Genomic DNA, 15,330 nt, shown 5'->3' on the forward strand with positions numbered 1-15,330 from the left:
CTCTCTCTCTCTCTCTCTCTCTCTCTCTCTCTTGCCCTTAAGGGTGCATTAGTCCCAAACCTTCTCCTCAGTGTTTTTATGTACACACTAAATCTTCCTCTGTCCCTCATGAGGCAGGGATCAGCCCCAATCATTTTCCTCGCTCCTTTTCACATAAGCACATAAATCTTGCATCCTCCCACTCCACCATCAAAGAACCGTGGGTCCAGAAAGTTCTTTTTAGTGCAGTTCATCTTTTTGTCTTGCAGGCTATCAGGACCAACTTGTCCTTTCCCTGTTTTATGAATCCTTCGGTCCTTACAGCTCCCACACTTCTTGCCTGCGATTCATTAATTCTCAGAGCTATCTTTAGGAGGTCTCTGAACCTCCCAAGTATCCACTTCTCATCTTCCTCTTACGGTTATCTCCCTGTCCTATCACTTCTGTGGCCCCTCTCTCCATCTCCCCCTCGGTCCTCTCTCTAAGAACAGTGTCACGATGTCTGTGGAGAACATGCCCCTTCTGCCCATCGGTGATGGACACATTCCACAGTGCCCCTCCGCACATTCCAACTGTAAACAAAGAGTTCCCTTTCACTCATCCCCCGAACTCTTTCCTGTTCCAACTCTTGAATTTTATGGTCGCAGCTGCCCAGTCTGCCCCTTGACCTTTCACGTCCTGCCGGCAGCCCTCCACCTCGGGGGCAGTTACCACAGTGTCCTTCCTGCGATGCAGAAAATCCTTGCGCGGACACGCCAACCCGGGGTGCACACCGCGCTCCGCCCTTCCCGGAAAGTAGATCCGGCTAGGCAGACAAAAGTTTGGAGAAGTTGGGTCGGTGCGAGTGAGAGCCAGGGGGGCGGGCCGGGCCGGCGGGCGGTGGCGCGAGCCGACGCGTGGACAGACCTGCGGAGGACGGCTGCTGCCGTGGGCCCTGCCAGCCGTGCGCGGACCCTCTCGCCGGGGCATGCTTCGGGATCGCGGGAGCCCGGCACCTGGGCCGCCCGCTGAGCCGTCGTGCGTCGCTTGCACCCCGGGAATCCGAGCCCGGGGGAACCCAAGCCCGGCCTTGGGCCGAAACGCTGCAGCGTGCCGGGCGGGGAGGGGGCTGCAGGCCCCAGATCCGAGGGCATGGAGCGGTTAGGGGAGAAAGCCAGTCGCCTGCTAGAAAAGTTGAGACTCTCGGATTCCGGCAGCGCCAAGTTCGGCCGCAGAAAGGGTGAAGCGAGCCGGTCTGGGTCTGATGGGACCCCCGGAGCAGGCAAGGGGCGCCTGAGTGCGTTGGGGGGACCTAGGAAATCAGGACACCGAGGAGCTAATGGGGGACCTGGGGATGAGCCTTTGGAGCCGCCCCGGGAGCCAGGGTCCCTGGACGCCGAGCGGAACGCACGCGGCTCCTTTGAGGCGCCGCGCTTCGAAGGGTCCTTTCCTGGGGGGCCGCCGCCCACTCGAGCCTTGCCTCTACCTCCCTCGTTGCCTCCTGATTTTCGGCTGGAGACCACGGCCCCGGCCCTCAGCCCTCGCTCCAGCTTCGCCAGCAGCTCGGCCAGCGATGCGAGCAAGCCGTCGAGCCCCCGGGGCAGCCTGCTGCTGGACGGGGCGGGGGCCAGCGGAGCCGGAGGTAGCCGGCCGTGCAGCAATCGGACCAGCGGCATCAGCATGGGCTACGACCAGCGCCACGGGAGCCCGCTGCCCGCGGGGCCGTGCCTGTTCGGCCTCCCCCTGACTACTGCTCCGGCGGGCTACTCCTCTGGAGGGGTTCCGTCCGCCTACCCGGAGCTCCATGCCGCCCTCGACCGACTGTGCGCTCATCGGCCCGTGGGGTTCGGCTGCCAGGAGAGCCGCCACTCGTACCCCCCAGCCCTGGGCAGCCCTGGAGCTCTAGCCGGAGCCGTGGTGGGAACAGCGGGGCCCTTGGAGAGACGTGGGGCGCAACCCGGACGACACTCGGTGACGGGCTACGGGGACTGCGCCGCGGGGGCCCGTTACCAGGACGAGCTCACAGCATTGCTGCGCTTGACGGTGGCTACCGGTGGGCGAGAAGCCGGTGCCCGCGGGGAACCCTCGGGGATTGAGCCGTCGGGTCTGGAGGAGTCTCCTGGTCCCTTCGTCCCAGAGGCCTCCCGAGTCCGGATGCGGGAGCCAGAGGCCAGAGAAGATTACTTTGGTGAGTAGGAGAGATGAGGCTAGGGACCCGAGAGACCGGACAAGGCATGCGGTTTCCCAGCGCCCCGACGGCCCAAATCACCGGTGGCCGGGGGTTGCAGGCGGAGACCCCGGACTAGAAAAGAGGCCAGAGGGATGGAAGAGGGAGGAGGACCATAGAGCACTTGCTCGTTCCTGCCAGGTTTCTAATGGGACAGGGATACTGATTCCTGACAAATTCAACTCCTGATTTTCTCGGGGAGTCCCATATTTCTCAAGCATAGGAGCACCTCGGCTTGTCGCAGTAGGAGGCCTTGTAAGGAGGAGGCGCTGCGGGGCCGGGAGAGCATCCTCCCGCGCCCCCCTCGCGGCTGGGTTCCTGCAAGCTCCGGCGTGCCGCGCCCCCACCCGCTCCTTGCTCCGCCCGTAGGAATTCGGGGAATGCGCGGGGGGCGGGGCGGGCGGCCGCGTGCGTGCCGACTCCTGCCCTGGCGCTCCAGGTGCCGTGGGCGACGCCCGCCAGGCGGAGGGGTGCGGAGCGGGTGCTTGAGTTGGGGGGTGTTTGCCAGCTCCCGCGCAGTCGTGGCTGCTGTCGGGGAAATGGAGCCTGGGGTGGTTGATCTCAACTCCCTCGAATGGAAAGCGGGGACTCAAGCCTTGCCGCGCTCTCCCTAGTCCTAGTGGTGAGGTGTGTGCCCGTGGCCTTTTAAAATTGGCCAGTACCTCCGGAAGGCAGGGCAAAGCCAATGACCACCTGGAGACCATTACCCTTGGGTAGATACCTGCTCTGTGTGACTGCCAGGTATTAACTGACTTTGAGTCCCCATCCCACCCCACCCCCATAACTTGACCAGCATTCAGGAGCAAGTAGACCTCCTTTCCAGCTGTTGTTGAGGAAACCTGGACACAGCCTCTCCAATATTCTTTTCAAGAAGTATCGATCGGTTGCTAAAGCTAAGCGGTGGGGTGTTAATCAAACCCCACAGATATTACTTAATTATATAAAGCAGTTACGATTTAAACGTGGAGGACACTCCCACTAACTCTGGGGATCTTGGTTTTCCAAGTACACCCCCCCCCCGTTTCCCACCATGTTCCTCTCTGACCCCGTCCTCCACCCCCCCACCCCCACCCCCACCCCCGTCCCTACCCCCGTCCCTCCCATGGCTAGAAATAGGAACAGAGAGAAGGATAATTGGGAGGAAGTTCAAAGGTAATACCGTGGTAGGCAGGAAGGGACTGAGATTTCAATACGTAAACACACACATTTTTTTTTTCCACCTATTCGGGAAGGGGGGGCGGGGGTGTCGCAGAACAGATGATCTAAATCTCTTTGATCAAGGGAAACCGTGGCCGGGCCCATTTAACAATTTCCTTTTGAGGCCCACGAGAGACCTGGGAAGAGAAGTCTCACTGGCTAAACCATCAGAGCCCAAAGAAAGGAACTCAGAAAGTACAATGAAGCAGCGGGGAGACGCTAGGTGTGCGACGTTCTGTGAGCCGAGGGGAGCATCTTCCTCTTTCCGGTGTCCGTGGCTCCGACCGGACCCCCTGGCATGGCAATCTTGGGCAAATTTCTCTGGTCATGAGGAAGGGGAACACCCTTTGAACTCAGAAATGAGGCCAGGTTGCCTCTGACAGACCCCCTGCAGCAGACTCTGCCCCAATGCTAGCCTGATGGCCTGATGGTGCCTTTTACTGCTGTCTCTAGTTAGGGGCCCTCTTCCTTGGCTTCAGCTCTGCCCAGCTGCCAGAGGGTGGGAACAGGACAGGCCCGGGCCCATCAGATGCCGCAGCTGCTGCACCAGCTCCCAAAGCCCCTGGGCAAAGACTGGGATGGGCCCTAACAGGCAGGGAGCGTGGCAGTGTGCCGAGGGGGGAAGGTGGGGCAGGCCCGTTGGGATCTGCTCCCCAGAGACAGGTCTTAGCCCTCAGTCATGGGCCTGGAATTGGGGAGTGGAGGAAAGGATGAACACACCCAGGAAAGGCTGGTTCCAGAACCAGGTGTAGGTATGTGAGTGGCGAGTGCCAGGGAAGCACAGCTAAGCCCTGGTTCACGTGGCAGGAAGGCCATGCTATGGTCTGCTAACCTTCTCCCCCCTCCCCAAGATCCTATACACTCCTGGCCCCTGAAGCCCCAACCATGTTCTCAGCAGTGACTTCCCTAGAGAAGTGTTCACAGGGCCCATCTGCACAGAAGACCCTCTGCTGGGCCAGATCGAATTTTATGGCCGGTAAAAACTGAAGTCCCAGAGTGGGCCTGGGTTGCTTTCTTTAGGAAGTTTTTACAGGTGCTGCTGAGCCCCTGTGTACCGGCATCTCCATCTCCCACCACTTCCTGCCCACTTGTCCCAAAAGAAACAAAGCATCTTGAACTTAACAATTTTTTTTTTAAATTAGGTTCTGTGCCAAGCACCAAATAGGTGTTCAGAGAATATCCACTAATTGAGAAGAATGGATCTGCCTAGTCAAGATCTGGCTGCACCCTGTTTTCTTTCTTTCTTTTTTTTTTTTTTTTTTTGGTTTTTCGAGACAGGGTTTCTCTGTGTAGCTTTGCGCCTTTCCTGGATCTCGCTCTGTAGACCAGGCTGGCCTCGAGCTCACAAAGATCCGCCTGGCTCTGGGATTAAAGGCCTGCGCCACCACCACCCGGCCCTTTTTTTTTTTGAGGCAGGGTCCCACAGATTCAACTTAGGCTTCAACTGCTGTGTAGCCAAGGTGACCTTGAGCTCCCGATCCCCTTGCCTCTACCTGACTGCTGGATTCCAGCATGCCCCATCACATCCATTTCCTCGGTGCCAGGGGTGGAACCCGGGGCTTTACACATGGCGGGCAAGCATTCTACAGGTTGAGCTTGCACCTCCCCACCCACTGCCTCCCATTTCTAGTTACCCTCAGACACTGAGGGGACGGCGTCCTTCGGCATGGCATCAGTCAGGCACGTTCGTTCGAGAGAGCTTGGGGATTCCCGGGTTCGAGCTGGGGAAGGTGGGGCGTGACACTGACCAGCTCTTCTTCTCTCAGGTACCTGTATCAAGTGTAACAAAGGGATCTACGGGCAGAGCAATGCCTGCCAGGCCCTGGACAGCCTCTACCACACCCAGTGCTTTGTCTGCTGCTCCTGTGGTGAGTCCACCTGCTACAGAAGCCCCCCTCCCCCCCACCAGCCGACCGCTTTCATAGACAGGGGCACCTGTCAGGACCCGTAGCTACCCTGGCTACCCTGTCTCTCGTCCGTGCCTGTCTGAGTGCTACCTGGCTTTCCCTCTCCATGCTGGGTCTGCTGAGTTCTCTAGTCTTCCAAACTCCTTGCTCTTCTCTGAACCTCCCTTTTCCTTGTGCCTCCCTGCTGGCCCAGCTTTGGGCTCCCGCCCCACCTCTTCTTGGTGAGGTTTGGTCTTGGGCAGCAGAGTTGCCTGGGGCGACAGTGAAAGACTGGAATGTGGGAAGGGCGGGTGTGGGCCAGGGGGAATGGGGAGCTGGGGGGTGGGCAGGGAGGGGGGTTTTCTCTTGGCTGGTCAGAGTTCAGCCACCTCACTAGAGTGGAGGCCACCAGGCCATGCCAAGCTGATGACATCACACTCCAGGAATGTCTGCTGCTGCTGTTAGCTCAGGAGGCCCTCTGTGGGGGTGCTCCCCCACCACACCCTCCCTCACCTCTCATTATCCGTTTACCACTGCTTACCCATTCTGATTCTTCGGCTAACCCTGTAATCTCCTATCTCTGCCTGTCTGACTCCGGCACTCAGCTTTTCTCTTCCTCCCCCAGCTTCTGCCTGCATCTCTCTGGGCTGATCTGGCTGTCCTTTTCATTGGGCCTCTTCCGGGTATGTCCTCTCCTTTTCTCTCCCAAGTCATGTAAGTGAGCTTTTCTGGAGAACCCCCCCAGCCCCCCCCCCCCAACAGAGCTGGAAGTGGATTCAATGGGAAACTTGCCCATTCTTCACCCCTGCTCTCTCGCCTTGCTTATCCGTGACCACTTACACCTTATGGAGTGAGTAGCTTTGTGGATGTTGGTCTAAAGGGAGACAAACTGCCCGTGTAGACCTGAGGAAGAATCGCAGGCTGCCTCTGACCTCAAAGACGCTTGCATTTCGCTGAGCTCCCATACAAAGCAGTAACTCCAAGATATCCTGACCACCATAGATAAGGCTGTGGCAGGAAGGAGTTAGACGTGAGCCGGATACCTACCGAAACAAAGACCCCTAGGTTAGAAGGTCCCGGAGCGCAAGGCCTAGGACCAGTGAATACTCCCTGCAGATCAAGTAACACCCGGTCAGTGCTGCTTACCCGGCACACCAGCCTACCTGACCTTGGCTGTCTTTGGTGGCTCCCCATGCATGGAAGCGGTCTGGGTGGCAGACAGCTGTGGAGCTAGAGGAGCAGGAGACAGAACAGTTGTTTGGCTGCAGTGAGGCCAAAGCCAGTTGGAATTGTATCGTGAGATTTTTATGTCTATCCCCTGCCTCAGTCTCCACCTGCATACGGTGTTTTTGTTTGGGAAGGGAGACTAGAGAGCAGTTAGGAGGGGAAAGCTTTAAGGTCCAGGTCCAACTGTCCTGTGCAGCATTGGGGAGCAGGGCCCAGAGGAGGAAAAGCCCTGTGTGGGGGCTCCAGAGATAGGCTCCAGCCCCTTCTCTGCTGCTTCTAGGACGGACTCTGCGCTGCAAGGCTTTCTACAGTGTCAACGGCTCTGTCTACTGTGAGGAAGATTACCTGGTGAGCAGGGGCTGAGAGTTAGCTCTGACACAGGACGCTCTTTGGCGGCCGGTCGGTCGGGTTGGGTTCCATTGTTATCTCCAGCTTGGTGAAGACCTCCTTTCGTCCCTTCTCCAGTTTTCAGGGTTTCAGGAGGCGGCTGAGAAGTGCTGTGTCTGCGGCCACTTGATTTTGGAGAAGGTAAGCAGTGCGTCCTCAGCTGGGACCTGGAAGTGAGGGGGACGTGCTGGCTTTGGAAACATAAGAGAAGGCGGCCAAGGTGCCTCCCCAGAGTGGCCCCACATTGCCTACCCTGCTGCCTGTGAGAGCAAATTTGTGACCCTAGTCTCACCCTGCGGGGCTTCTGGGATCTTTCCCCTCCCTGACTGCAACATAGCCTGCCCTCCAGCCTGAGCTGGAGCTGGGTGGACGTGCTTCCTTTCCTGATACTGGTTGGAAACAGTTGGAACTCAGTTTTCTGCATTAAAAAGGAGGAATTGGAGCTGGGCTTGGTGGTACATACCTTTAATCCCAGCAGAGGCAGGTGACTCTCTGTAGTTCGAGGCTAGCCTGGTCTACAGAGTGGGTTCCGTTGTCTTGAAAAAAAAAAAAAAAAAAAGAATGAAAAAATTAGATTGGTGATTCTTTTTTTTTTTTTTTTTTTTTTGGTTTTTCGAGACAGGGTTTCTCTGTGTAGCTTTGCGCCTTTCCTGGTACTCGCTTTGGAGACCAGGCTGGCCTCGAACTCACAGAGATCCGCCTGGCTCTGCCTCCCGAGTGCTGGGATTAAAGGCGTGCGCCACCACCGCCCGGCCTAGATTGGTGATTCTTAACTATGGCCGTCTAGTAGATACCTGGGAAGGACTGAAAATAAATAAATAAAAATTCTGGCACCCACCTCGAGTTGTAATAAAAGGTTAGGTGTGGCCTGAGGCTGTGGTTGTGTTAGTCGAGCGAATGCCTTACATGACCAGCCCTGGGTTCCATCCTCAGCACTGTACACACCAGGCATGATGGTGCATGCATACCTGTTATTTCATTTCTCTGGAAGTGAGGCAAGAGGATCTGGAGTTCAAGGTCATCCTCAACTATTTTTAAGGCCAGTCTAAGAGACCTTTGACCCTGTCTCCAAGAAATAACAACAAAAATCCACAGGCCTGGAAATTTCTGAGACCTTTTTCAGGGTTTTGGTTGTTTTTTTGTTTGTTTTTTCCTCTATTTTAAGCCGCCTTGGTCCACTCAAATTCTGTAGCATTCTTCTAGGACAGGAGGGGGTTGGAAAGGAACATAATGGGTAGCTGGAGCAGACTGAACGGAGACTGATCCTCCTCCTACCCCGCAAGCCAGATCCTACAGGCCATGGGGAAATCCTACCACCCAGGCTGCTTCCGGTGTGTCGTTTGTAACAAGTGCCTGGACGGCGTCCCCTTCACAGTGGACTTCTCCAACCAGGTGTACTGTGTCACTGATTACCACAAGTGAGTCTAACCTGGGGGTGGCCGGAGATACGGGACTGGGCCCACGGACCCCTCAACCTCAGCTTATCACTGTCTTCTCTCTTTCAGAAATTACGCCCCAAAATGTGCAGCCTGTGGACAACCCATCCTCCCCTCAGAGGTCAGTGTGTCTGAGTTCCTGCCAGGGCAGCCAGTGCTGTTGCCCCTTGGGAGGAGATGGGGACATGCAGCCTGGCCTCCCTTGGGAAGTGGTACTTCTGAGGAATGCACATTCTGTGAAGATTTCCCGTGTGACTCTGCTCTTGGGGTCACCGCCCTGACCCAAACTTCCGGACCCAGACATGTCTGATAGACTTGCTGGGCCCAGGCTCCATATCTTCTGTCCCTGTCCAGAGAACAAGGCTCTCAAGGTCACCAGATACAGGGACTGGAAAAGGGTGAAACTATTCCTTAAGCTGGTAAAAACGGGGTCAGAGATTATTTAAGCTGTGTATGGAGAGGGTGTGCTCGGAGAAAAGCCCAAAAACCTCTTTCTTAGCCTGACTTGTGCTCAGCCATGTCTCTTTCCCCACCCCTCCCCACTCCTGCTTCTCCACACATGTGGGTAGCAGGTAAGGCCGAGCACCTCTATGGAGGGAGAGCTGCATGGCGCTGTCCTGGAGCAGTGCCGTGGGTAGGGATAGCATTTTTGGTAGGAGTTGCTAAAATATCTCAAAGCTACATGGGATTGCATCTAACTGCAGAGAGGCCTTTGTATGATCTGCCTGTTGGAGCGGGGGTGGGGTGGGGTGGGGTGGGTTTTCTGTGGCTGGGATGACGATTTTGAGGGACACTATGCTGCACTCACCCCCACCCCCACGGGGCTCTACGTGTTTCAGGGTTGTGAGGACATTGTGAGGGTGATATCCATGGACCGTGATTATCACTTTGAGTGCTACCACTGTGAGGTAAGTGTTGGATTTGGGGCTGATGGAGGAAAATTAGAGTTAGGGAGGGGGAGTCAGTCTTGGGAATAACTGGGCGTCTATGGAAGTGGTGCAGGACACCGAGAACTAGGACACTGTTGTGACCTGTGTCCAGCCTCCTTTGTCCTCCAGCTACTCTTCCTGGTTCTCGTTGTTGAGATCTCTTTTGAAGGTGGCTTCCCCAGCATGGACTCACTGCTGGAGATGATGGGGCTTATGTCATTATTTCTGCAACAGCAGCGACACCTGGTGTCCAGATGAAGTGTCTCTGGGGTCTTCACCCTGCCTCCCGGGGCCCCCCCCCATTCTTCCTACTCATTGGCTAGTCTGCTCCTGAGCAGGGCAGACTCCCCCAAGATGGCCTCGGTGTGCAGGGAGCCCCGAGCTGCTGTGAATTCGTTGCCTTCTTCCTTAGGACTGCCGTATGCAGCTGAGCGACGAGGAAGGCTGCTGCTGTTTCCCTCTCGATGGACATCTGCTCTGCCATGGCTGTCACATGCAGCGACTCAGTGCCCGACAGCCCCCCACCAACTATATCTGAGCTGTCCTTGCTGCTGCTGCTGCCGCCATCACCCCTGTGGAGAAATTCTCTGGCCAGCCGAGGCGAGGAATGCACTCTGCAGTCCTTGTGAAGAGTTCTCTGGGGAGGCCCCAAAGGCCAGAGACCCAAAGATCCTAACATTCCAAATAGGCTGTGGAGGAAGGACCTTCTGTTTGCTAGGAGGGTTGACTGGCCTTGCTCGTGTTCAGCCTGTGCCTCGGAGCACGCACGGGCAGGCTTCGTACTTTCTGAACATCGATTCTGATGTATATTTCCAGTGTATGTTTCTGTATTAGTCGAGCAGTGTGCTAGTGCTGGATCACACGAGAGGGCCTCACAGAAACCACCCCCAGTCTGTTGTACTCTACACACGGGGTCAGCCAGGCCTTTCCCACAGTGTCCTATCTTGGTCTGCATGAAGGGCTGGAAGCCCTGGACTTAATGACATGAGTCATTTCTTGGCTGTCTCCCTAAGGACTAGAGAGGTCCCCCATCTGTCTGCTGGGACGGGGACCAGCTCTGGGGGGGGTCCTGCTGCCTGTGTTGCCTGTTTCTCAGGGACCTGGGGAGGCTGAGTGGGGCCTGTCCTGGTTGCTGTTTTGCTTAGCTGGGGGGATGTCATGAGCAGGTCTCTGGGTATGAAACTTTCTGGGTGGGATGTCCAGGAAGCTTCAGGCTAGCCCCGCTCCCGCTCCCGGGTTGAAGTGCACTGAGCCCTCTAGCCCAGCCTGTGTGGATGCGTGTGTGTCCGTGTGCGCCTGTGCCCCTCCCTCTGACTCCTTTTTTCTCAGGTGACTTCGACACTTAGTTCCCCAGCAGTAGGAATTTGATTTTATCATTTGAGACCCACCTCATAAAGGGATCCTGCCTTGGATCTGCTCCAGCCCGACAACTCAAGGCTTTGTGGAAGCCAGCAAGAACAAAATGGTTTGACTTGGTTCTAGTCCGCTTGGCTGAACCTTGAATTCACCCAAAGCCGGATGTCTTAAAAGTCAGTTCACTCGCTGGCTGGACGTTCAGTGCATTTGATGAGCAGGTTGACAAGAGCTCCACCCCCTTGTGAGTGTTTTCCTAGCCACCTAAATGTTCTGTTCTTTTCATTACACTGAGCATTCAGTGGTTTCTGCCTGTTCATCAAGAGTACTTCAGAGTTATTAGCAACCTACATTTCTCAACTTTGTGGCACTTTGTAAGTGATAAGATTGTTCCCTGCCTTTATGAGTATCTTTTCCTACGTGATCTATTTCTTGGACACTTAAAAAAACAAAGTTTAAATTCTAGCAATAAATAACAATTGGTACAGATATTTTGTGAGTGTACTGTGTTTCTTACTTCGATATTTGTTATAAGTTCATTTGTAAGTATGCCTTGAAAATTTAATGGAACTCCATATGGTTTTGGTGCATTTGTCTGACTTCCACATCCGTATTGTTAAAATGTAATTGTACCATAAACAAGTGAGTCTGGAAATGATGGACTCCTGAGGACGGAAGACCCACTTTGCGGGGGCTATTCTAGGATCAAGGATCACTGTGCCAGCCATTATGGGAATTACTGGACAGGGTCTCCAAGTGAGGAAGAGAACAGATACATACAGTTGGGGAAATATATTTTTGGAGAAACGTTCTGAAATTTGGATTACTTGTTTTTCAGCTGAGACTTCTGAACTACGACTGAATGAGTAACTAAAAGGGTCCTGTGAGCAGGACATTTTCCCACTGGGCTGGGGAAAGAGGCAAGCTTGTATAGCTCTACACTCAGCCTCTTGGTCCTGAATTGAGTAAACGCATCCAACTCTACTTTGGGCTTTTCTCCATTCCCACCCGTGGGCTCCTTCCCATCTAGGTCTGCGCTAATACTGCCAGGGGCTCCCCCAAACTATTCTTGCCAGAGGGACAGGCTGCAGCAGGGGAGCAACCAGCTAGCCTGCATCAACATGGAGTCCCCATATGCCCTTTTTACTAGAAGATTGCTTCTCTTAATACTTGTCTTTGCTGCTTGCAACTGCTGGTGACTGGTGGGATGGCATCATGGGTGCAGCAATAGGGAGACTCTTTGGCTAACTTGGACACTCCATATTTACTAATATACTAGTACTGAGATGGAGAAAGGGGAAGAACCTCTGTGAGATGCAAGGTAAGGGTCAGGCTTTGGCAGCTGATCTGAGCTCTTGGCTCTGGATAAGCTCTGGTCACCAAGAACCCAACAAGGATAAGACGGGGGCCAGCGTGGTGGTTCAGCAGGTCAAGGCACTTGGCTGCCAAGCCTGATGACCTGAGTTCAACCCCCAGACCCCACCTGGTAGAAGGAGAGACCCAACTCCCACGAGTTGACTTCTGGTGCCCCTGGAGTGTGGCCTCCGCACACAGAATAAAAATTATGTAAAAAGGCCGGGCGGTGGTGGCGCACGCCTTTAATCCCAGCACTCGGGAGGCAGAGCCAGGCGGATCTCTGTGAGTTCGAGGCCAGCCTGGACTACCAAGTGAGTTCCAGGAAAGGCGCAAAGCTACACAGAGAAACCCTGTCTCGAAAAACTAAAAAAAAAAAAAAAAAAAAATTATGTAAAAAGAATGGGAGTAAGATGGACTGGACCCATGGGCTAGCATCTGTAGTTCCAGCATTCAGGAAGTAGATACAGGAGAGCCCGGAGAGATGGCTCAGCAGTTAATAGTACTTGCTGCTCTTACACAGGACCCAGGTTCTATTCCCAGCACCCACGTCACAGCTTAGAACCTTTTGTTAGTAACTCCAGTTCCAGGGGCTCTGACGCCTTCTGACGTCCTCTGGTACCAGGAATGAATGTGGTGCATAGACAAGTGTAGATAAAACACTCATATACATAAGAATAAATATTTTTTAAAATTCTGGCATCTAACGTAGTGGCATGTACCTAGTTCTAGCACGGGGGGCGGGGGCGGGGGGGGGGTAGCGGGGCGGCTGAGATAAAATCAAAAGTTTTGAGGCTAACCTGGGCTAAAGGGTGATGGCTCAATGGAACAGTATTTGCTTAGCATATGCCCCATCACTAATGGATGGAGTTGAGCACAGGGGGAAGTGAGTTCAAATGGTTTTCTTTGCCTTTTTCTTGTATAGAGTCTTGACTTCTACCTCCCGGAGCTCTTGAAGCCAGGAAAAGTGGAAAGATTATACTTACAGCCAGGCCACTTCAGGAGATAGTAAGCTGTTTCCAAGTATGTAAGCCTGTTACATGCAGTCCTTCAGAGTGTACCTTTAAGCAAAAAGAAAGTAGCTGGGGGTGATGGCCCAGCACTTGGGAGTAGAGGCAGATGGGTCTCTGTGAATTCCCGGTCAGCCTGGTCTACAGAGCAAGTTACAGGGCAGCCCGAGCTCCGTAGGAAGACCCTGCCAAACAAAACAAAAACAACAAACCAAAGTAAGAAAACACAAGCACTGGAATGAAAAAGATGGGGAAAATAAAGGTTAGCCAAAACATTTTGTTCAAAACTCAATAAACCTTTTGAGAGTCTTTAATTTTTTTTTTAACTTTATGAATGTTTTGCTTGTGTGTAAGTGCACCCCATGTACCTGGTGCTCTCAGATAACAGAAGAAGAGGAAGTTATCAGGTCCTCTGGCACTGGAGTTAAACACGGTTGTGAGCTGCTATGCAGGTGCTGAGAATCCAACCTGCGTCCCCTGAAAAAGCAGCTAGCACCCTTAACTGCTGGGCCACTTCTCTAGCCCTTGTTTGAAGTGTGTGTGTGTGTGTGTGTGTGTGTGTGTGTGTGTGTGTGTGTGTGTGTGTGTGTGTGTGGTGTGCATCGGTGCCCAAAAAGGCCAAAAGAGGGCGTCAGATAGCCAGGAGCTGGAGCTGCATGCAGTTGTAAGCCACCTGATGTAAGTGCTGGGAACCGGACTCAGGTCCTCCGTAGGGGCAATAAGCATCCTTCCCTCCTGAGCCATCATCTCTCCAGTCCTGGAAAACATTTTTTTTTCTACCCTGTTTTTGAAACACCCATACCTGAAAGCTGACCTGGCCAGCTCAGTGGCCGTGTGATGAGGCTCCGTAAGAGTCTAATCAACCTCAGTCCTGTGGTCCTGTCTGTCCCCTCTGACTTCGCTGATTGGGTCTCAGCTATGCCATAAAGGGATTCTAGGAAATCCACTGTCAGTCCCAGTTATAAAGGAGTTAAATCTTGACCTTGAAAATAGGAGCAGATTGCTGGGCTGGGCACGCCTTAATTCAGCACTCAGAAGGGAGGCCGGGAGCTCTTAAAATTGAGGCCAGCCTGGACTACACAGAGAGAACTTGTTTCTTTCTATTTTTCAAAAAATACTTACTGATTTTACTATTTTGTGTGTATGTGTGTGCACCTCATGCATGCCTGGTGTCAGCCGAGGCCAGAAGAGGGCATCAGATCCCCGGGAACTGGAGTTACAGATGGTTGTGAGCCACCATGTGGGTGCTGGGAATTGAACCTGGGTCCCCTGAAAGAGCAACAAAAGCTCTTAGCTGTTGAGCCAACTCTCCAGATTCCAGACCTTGTTTCTAAAGTGAGATACCAGCCTCTGGTGACTGTCTACCATCACAAGTGGACTGGTCTCATCTGTACAGCTCAGGCCACTCTCCCACTAACCCAGGCTGACCTGGAAGTTGTAGCAATCTCTGATTTGGTTTCTCAGGTGCCGGGATTACAAACGTGTGTGCGCATTCATCTTGGCAAATTCTCTTATTTTTTTTAAATATATTAATTTTTAATTAAAAAATTATATTCAGGTGTTTTGCCTGTACGTCTGTCTGTGCACCGTGTACGTGCAGTGTCCATGGAAGCCGGAAGAGGGCATCCGATCTCCTGTGGCTGGAGTTACAGAGGGTTGCGAGCTGCCATATGCCATAAGTTTTGTTGTGTGACAAAACTTCCTGGGGAGATGTGACACACACACATCTATTCAGCCCAGATAGGAAACCCACAACAGACCAAGGTACCAATATCACCAAAGTCCAACTTGGTCAAGCAGGAGTTTTATTAGGGTTACTTGCTGGCATTCGGATGAGGGGTTACTTACAGAAATGATTCCAAGACAGCTGCATCACCACGGTCCACCCCAGTAGGGGTGACAGCTCACAAAAGCAGGAAACCTGGACACACTGCACAGCCTGCAGGCAGCTCACTGGTGAGAGCGTCCTTTCCAAGTGACTCTGGTCTACACCTCTTCCCGTAGCTCAGCTGGTTTCTGCTTCTTCCAGGCTGTGGACTGGTCTCAGGATCTTCTTTGCAGCTCCAACTATCTGATCTTTTTTGCTGTTCAGCCTCCTTTCATGGGAGAGAGACTCAGCTTTCATGGTGTACTCTTGCAGGGAGGGGTCTAGTGAATCTGGTTAGTTTCAGGTACTTCCTGAAGATCTTTTGAGTTGTTTACCTTCCTAAGCTTTAAGAGCTTCCTGCAGGATGGAATGTTTTATCTCGGAGGAAATTGTTACATAACTGTGCTTGGAATTGAATCCAAATCCAGATCCTTTCTGCATAAACTGCCACTCTCCAGGCCCTCCTGATTTTTTTTTTCTTTTTTCTTTTCTTTTTTTTT

The 15,330-nt window shown here is 53.6% G+C and overlaps 1 protein-coding gene and 2 long non-coding RNA genes across 5 annotated transcripts; 1 reads left to right on the top strand and 2 right to left on the bottom strand.

Moving 5' to 3' along the window:
- The first annotated feature begins 849 nt into the window (after window positions 1-849).
- Ajuba (ajuba LIM protein) lies at window positions 850-11,091 on the top strand. Of its 2 annotated transcripts, XM_052733250.1 has the most exons (8): window positions 850-2,146; window positions 5,149-5,250; window positions 6,776-6,843; window positions 6,961-7,023; window positions 8,170-8,300; window positions 8,388-8,439; window positions 9,158-9,226; window positions 9,660-11,091. In XM_052733250.1, exons 1-8 carry the CDS (start codon window positions 1,111-1,113, stop codon window positions 9,783-9,785), a joined length of 1,647 nt encoding a protein of 548 aa, XP_052589210.1. In that variant the 5' UTR covers window positions 850-1,110; the 3' UTR covers window positions 9,786-11,091. The 2 variants fall into 2 exon arrangements, with proteins under 2 accessions (XP_052589210.1, XP_052589211.1); XM_052733251.1 differs by lacking the exons at window positions 850-2,146; window positions 5,149-5,250 and adding an exon at window positions 5,638-6,118.
- LOC128107426 (uncharacterized) lies at window positions 3,355-6,954 on the bottom strand. 2 transcript variants are annotated; one of them, XR_008217084.1, is made up of 5 exons: window positions 6,841-6,954; window positions 6,432-6,498; window positions 6,109-6,311; window positions 5,017-5,152; window positions 3,355-3,703 (listed from the first exon to the last, which is right to left on the bottom strand). It is a non-coding gene; the product is annotated as an uncharacterized LOC128107426 (long non-coding RNA). The 2 variants fall into 2 exon arrangements; XR_008217083.1 differs by having other exon boundaries at window positions 6,109-6,498.
- Window positions 6,943-8,163, bottom strand: LOC128107427 (uncharacterized). The gene is made up of 3 exons (XR_008217085.1): window positions 7,721-8,163; window positions 7,346-7,418; window positions 6,943-7,049 (listed from the first exon to the last, which is right to left on the bottom strand). It is a non-coding gene; the product is annotated as an uncharacterized LOC128107427 (long non-coding RNA).
- Window positions 11,092-15,330: the final 4,239 nt, after the last annotated feature.

The sequence above is a fragment of the Peromyscus californicus genome, unplaced genomic scaffold (assembly GCF_007827085.1).
Source record: "Peromyscus californicus insignis strain IS unplaced genomic scaffold, ASM782708v3 Scaffold_12__1_contigs__length_115047231, whole genome shotgun sequence".
NCBI lineage: Eukaryota > Metazoa > Chordata > Mammalia > Rodentia > Cricetidae > Peromyscus > Peromyscus californicus.